Consider the following 6,186-nt stretch of genomic DNA (forward strand, 5'->3'; position numbering starts at 1 on the left):
TAATAGAATCAACAAATCTCAAATAAATTATGAATCTAAAGATATTCAACGAATATATCTTAAATAGGTTACCAATCCAAAGACAAAATCCCAAAATCAAAGAAAGCCTATTGCATTGAGGGTTCCTTCTCATTAATTGAAACAAAAATCTCCAAGGTGAGGTAGTCGATTATCAAGGAATAGTGCTGGCAATTTTGACTCGGGAAAGCCTTACAACTAAAATCTATTTTTATATATTTTCAATTTATTATTATATTATGAAGTTTTTGAAAATGATTACAAATAAAATTTACAAAAACATTAAAACATTTGTTGTGTAAATTATGGAAATTCATGTATAAGAAATTTCATAATTGACATAAATTTTCTACATTTATATTTATAAATTCAGACATAATAAATAGAATTAAAGTAAATATGAAATATTTATATATACACTAACTAAATTTATAAATGATATAAAAAATATTATAGATATTGAACTACTCAACTGATTGTATAATTTTATATATAGATTAGATATGATTGTAATATTCAATAATTGTTTTTTGCGGTCAAATGTGCTCTCCATTTACATTAACAAAAATATATGTTTGAAAAGAGAATAATTTAAAATTTTATTTATTTTTTCCAAAAGCCTTGGTTTTTTAAGAACTACTTGCAAGTCAAAATGTAGGTATTGCAAAATGATTATAGATGAGGTAGTACAAGTTTCTCTTAAAATTGTTGAGAAAATGAATTTAGAAAAAAAAAAAAAATCATCCAAGATCTTGGAAAATGAACACTGGATAGTAAAGTTTAAGATGGGAAGCTATCATGATGAAGTACTTTGTAATGTAATACATGTGGATGCTTCTCCTACTTTATTGGGTTGACCATAGAAATTTGATAAGAAAGCAACTCGTGCTGGGAATGGACAGATCATATGTAACATGACCTTACCTTTCTGACGTTTACACATTTATTTGAATATCAAATATCGGACTTCAAATTCCTCTCCCTATATAGAGTGCGGAATAAGTCTAACGGGCAGCCCGTTGGCAGGGAAAGGGATGGGGTCAATGATCACCTTTTCCGCTGGATTCACTAACTCCCATTTAAAATTCTTCACAATATTATGCAGAAAAATCAGTATTTCCATTCGTGCATACTCACTACCAGGGCATGTTCTCAGCCCACCTCCAAATGGGACATACGTGTAGGGAGGAGGCACTGCTTCCTCAAATCTCGATGGATCGAATTTTTCTGGATCTCTGAAATACTCAGGTTTTACGTGGGTTGAGCTCACACTCCAAACCATCTGCACATGCCCGTTGCAATAATTAATAGTCAGCTAATCTATCACTAAACAACTGCTGCCAAACACAGATTTTTCATGGATGTCCAGTGGCTTTACCTGCCATCCTTTAGGGACTTTGTATCCTTCGTATGTAAAGTCTTTGATAGACTTGCGAAACCCTCCTTGAGCAGGAGGCGACAGTCTCAGCGTTTCCTGAGCAGCTCTCCACGAATACTTCATCTTTTGTAAATCTTGCCATTGCAGAAGTTGGCCCGCCTCCTTTGAATTTGCTATTTCCAGTTGCTCTGCAAATATTAAAAATCATGGAGAAGCTATTAAACTGATGAAACACCATGCCGTAATATATGTCCTGATAAGAACGAGAATTTTAAAGTATTTATATATATTTATTTTCTTTTCATTGAAAAATTGACCTAATGAAATAAAAAAATTAATGATAATAAAATTTAGTATATTATTAAAGGAAAAAATTGACATAATGAAATAAAAAATGAATAATAATAAAGTTTATTTAATAAAAGTTAGTATATTATCAAAGAAAAATGTATGGGTTTAAAATTGAAATAGCAATCAATTTGTGGTTTGAGAAATAGTGATCGACCGTATTTTAATTTTCAAAATTATTGGGGTCGTTATGGGTAATGGCCACATTAACATATAGTTATGGGTATTAGCCATATTAACATATAGTTGGATTTATGTTTATAGGTTTTAAATTAATAATAACTTATAGTTGGCTTTATGTTTATAGAGTTTTAAATTAATAATTTTTTGAGTTTTTGAGGGGTGAATTTTAATTTAAAAAATAAAAATTATTTTTGGGTTTTTAAAAGTACAAAAAAGAAAATCAACATTTAAAAAAAGGGAACGATTCTCTCGGAAGAAGCGCAATATTACATTATAGATACAATATCATTATAATTGTTGCAATATTACATTATAGATACAATATCATTATAATTGTTGCAATATTACATTATAGATACAATATCATTATAATTGTTGCATCAACAGACAGCAACCCAAATATGTATAATTCGCAATTCAAATCCGAGTGGGGAGGTTATTAATGCACCGTCCCTACCACCAGGGATCCGCCCTATACAAAAAAAAAAAGAGAAAAAAAACAACAATGCTAAAATACAAACCTCATTTTACTAGTTGCATAGCAAAAAGTGGAGGTAGACAACTTCCAAAACATAATGGCATAACATCTTTGTGATACTAAAAAGATTGAAAATAAAAATCACACTAAAAAAATTGAAAATAAAAATCACATTAAAAAAATTGAAAATAAAAATCACATTAAAAAAAATTGAAGATGAAAATAACTTTCTACTAAAATATTATACTCATACCAAAATTCTATCACATTTCTAAAATAAATGTCACAACAAAAACCTTCCTAAAATATTAAATCATAAAAATTATAATGATCTTACCATACTTTTCAGCCCAAAAAATTCTATCACATTTCTAAAATAAATGTCACAACAAAAACCTTCCTAAAATATTAAATCATAAAAATTACAATGATCTTATTATACTTTTTAGCCCAAAATAAAATCATATAAAAAATTAAACAAACTATACTTTTTAAAATCCAATAAACAAATTCTATAATAATCTTGATATTTTATTATCTACACTTTTTTTTATCAAACTTAATATCTAACATCAAACGTATTAACTGAATTTAATTTAATTATAGATTTTAAAAATATATTGGAATTTCATGAACCAGCATGAATTTCATTATTTGAAGTCAAACATATTCCATCCCATTTCAAAATATTCTAATATCTACATTCCAGATAAAAATAGCCAACCTACCTTACAAATCTAATCCTTATAACCTTATAAATTTAAAGTTGCTCCACAAAGAAGGAATCAGTGAAATTAATACCTTTCAAGACTCGGTCGTAGCAGTCAGGATTTTCTGCTAAAAATTTGAGTAGCCCTGTTATTGTTGCGGTAGTACTGTCATGCCCTGCAAATAAAAGCAGGATGAAGTTGTCCTTAACTTCTTCGTCAGTGAGGGATTCCTTTTCACCTCGCTCGTCAACATGAGAGAGCAGGAAGGAGAACAGATCTTGCTCCGGAGAAGCCTTTGCCTCCTGCAACGCAATTCTCCTCTTCTGAAGAACATCGTCAAGTTGTTTTCGAATAGCATTAGCTGCATGTTTCGCTTTATTATGTCGTGTACCGGGTAGATCTATGGGAATCTGCAGCAATCCTTTCTGCAGCACCTTAAAATTACTCGACAACCTTTGTACATCGTCAGGATCGGTTATGCTAGCGAACAAGTCACAAGCTAGAGTGAAGGCATAGTGTTTTATCAGAGGCAAAACCGTGACCTCATCTTTACCGATCCAGTACTCTGCCATTTGGCGTTTGGTGAGCGAATCTACTCGCCCCACAAATTTCTGGAGGCCCTCTGGCCTCAGGAATGTCATCAACATTCTCCTCAATCTCTTGGCATCGTCTCCACTGGTATTATTAAGAGATTTTCCTAAGATCTTTGACACCGACTTGGGCCATGACAAGACCACCAATTTGTTCTCGTTGGTGAACAAGAAGCGGTGGCCCTCGGGGCTGCAAAATGCGACAGTCGGGTGGCCAACGAGGGAAGTGGAGAAGACATTGCCATATTTTTTCATCCGACTGTGAAAAAATTCATGGGGAGCGCCCCTTCTTTGACATCCCAAAAAGTCTAATGTCTCACCAATTAGAGGCCATCCGAATTTACCTGGTGGGACTCCCCGCAAAGCACTACTTCTAGTTGTGTGCTTCTTGATCACAATGAGGACGAAGATGACTGTCACAAATAAAGTGAAGACGAGGGGTAGCTGCTCAAGCAGCAGAGCCTTGTGAACCAGCGACGCAGCTGTGTTCCAAACCATCGACATAGTTTATATCTCTGTGTACCCTGCCTCGAATCTTGAAACTATGTGGAGCATCAATCTTGAATCTTGAAACTATGTGGAGCATCAATCTTGAATCTTGAAATTATGTGGAGAATCAATGTTGAAACTTGATAATTGTACCCATGCTGGAGAGAGCAGCTCATCAGCAGCAGCTGTATAAGCTCATGAATTGCAGCTTGTCAACTTAATTCTTGCGCTGCTTTTAAAAAGTCACATAAATATCACAATTGCTTCTGCTGGTACGGAGAAACAATCCCCCAAAATAGTTGGCCAGTCCCCAAAAATCTCTGGATTGAACAATTGGACTAATAATATTCCTACAACTCATCGGTAAATTCACAGTGGTCGCGGTTTTGTTGTAAGTCAACGTCCAGCGAGGATATTTTTTTGGATTTTAAAGCAGATTTTTGGGAAGATCTTTTTGGTTTTTTAAACAGATTTTTAGGTACATTGTATCTGCAATTTGATTAAAAAAAAAGTAGATTGTATTTTAAATTTGATCCGAAATTAGAAAAAACAGGCTGAACGTGTGGAAAGAAATCCATTGGAATTTGGAGGGTCAATCAAATCTAGAAAGTAAACGAATGTGATCATGCTATTATCATGAGTCTTATCTCGTTTTCAGTTATTATCGTTAGTTTTATCTGGTGTTCAGATATTAAGTAACACAATCACATTTATTAAATGGATGACTTAGCATGGCATAGTTTGTTTAGGATTCAAAATCTAATAACAATATCTTTATTTTCTTTGCCAAGTCTTTTTTGGTATATGTATGATTTCTAAATTTTAACTATTTTCTGCCATAATTGAAAACATCATAAACCAATTAATACATTAAGAAATATACTATCCAAACAACTGAAAATATTTGTTTCTTGTGAATAATATTAAGCCACTCAGATTAATTGGGTACTATCCAAACAACTTCAAATATTTGTTTCTTGTGAATAATGTTAAGCCACTCAGATTAATTGGGTTCTTTGTAGAATTGAAAAGATTATAAACCAATTTCTTGACATGGGTGAAAGGCATCTAAAAGTTATAATCTCGCTGGCTTTTTTTTACACATTAAATATAATAGTCATTAAATATTCCTCTTATATGTTAATTTTATTAAAAAATTAAAGAAAAAAACAAAATTATACATTTATATTATAACTTTTTGCATAATTTAAATTTAAACTTTAATATTCTTATTAAAAAAATTAAATTTATTTTTATACTAAAACCATTTAAATAATTTAAAAAAAATAAAAACACTATAACATGAAAATATAAGTAGAAATAGTATTTCTTTCCACTTCAACTCTCATGTAAGTAAAAATGAAAAATCCGCTAGTTGCAAAGTCTACCCTGAGTTGTGCCTTGAGTTTTCAGGGTTTAAATAATAATAATAACAATATTCTAGATGGGTAGATTTCTTGCGTTTCATGATTAAAAAAAAGGAAATTGCATTGTCTTATTTTAATTGATTGTATTTTTTTTATTTTTTAGTTGAAAAAAACCTAAGCAATGTCATGTTAGGCTAAAATTAAATGAGAGGTGTTTTTTAGTTAGTTGTTTTTATTGTGATTTTTTGGAAGTTTTTTTCATGGATTTTACATGTTTAGTTTCTTTAAAATCTGGGGAGAATTTATTAAAATCATAAATTTGATTGATAAACCATGTACAATGGAAATACCCTAAAGATTTTTCAAAGTGCTTAATCCATATATACAATCAAAAAACCAGTTTACACAACTTAAAATTTCATATTCAGTCAAGTTAAAATACAAAAAAATTGATTTCATAAATTAAAAAAAAAAAAAATTATATTCGAAAACATTTATCAACCAAATATAAATACAATCATATTAAATTATACCAAGGTAAATATATGTTGGATTAAAATAAAAACAAATGCAAAAAGAATGCAATTATATTCAATTACACCACAAAAAAACCACAAAAAACCCT

At 30.8% G+C, this 6,186-nt stretch overlaps 1 protein-coding gene across 1 annotated transcript; it reads right to left on the minus strand.

Moving 5' to 3' along the window:
• Positions 1–964: 964 nt before the first annotated feature.
• Positions 965–4,209, minus strand: LOC149163760 (cytochrome P450 716B2-like). Its single transcript, XM_089430797.1, has 3 exons — positions 3,207–4,209; positions 1,397–1,584; positions 965–1,300 (listed from the first exon to the last, which is right to left on the minus strand). The coding sequence occupies exons 1-3, from the start codon at positions 4,207–4,209 to the stop codon at positions 1,001–1,003; spliced, it is 1,491 nt and encodes a 496-aa protein (XP_089286923.1). The 3' UTR covers positions 965–1,000.
• Positions 4,210–6,186: the final 1,977 nt, after the last annotated feature.

Source organism: Pinus tabuliformis, chromosome 5_1, assembly GCF_031772625.1.
Source record: "Pinus tabuliformis cultivar Carrire ecotype Pingquan chromosome 5_1, CPIR1, whole genome shotgun sequence".
NCBI lineage: Eukaryota > Viridiplantae > Streptophyta > Pinopsida > Pinales > Pinaceae > Pinus > Pinus tabuliformis.

Bases quoted from the DNA above. Each gene is read 5' to 3' on its own strand.
- LOC149163760 (XM_089430797.1), bottom strand. From the start codon at position 4,209: ATGTCGATGGTTTGGAACACAGCTGCGTCGCTGGTTCACAAGGCTCTG. The intron at 1,585-3,206 runs GTATTAATTTCA...TAATATTTGCAG, and splicing joins CTACGACCGAGTCTTGAAAG to AGCAACTGGAAATAGCAAAT. The intron at 1,301-1,396 runs GTAAAGCCACTG...GGGCATGTGCAG, and splicing joins AAGTCCCTAAAGGATGGCAG to ATGGTTTGGAGTGTGAGCTC.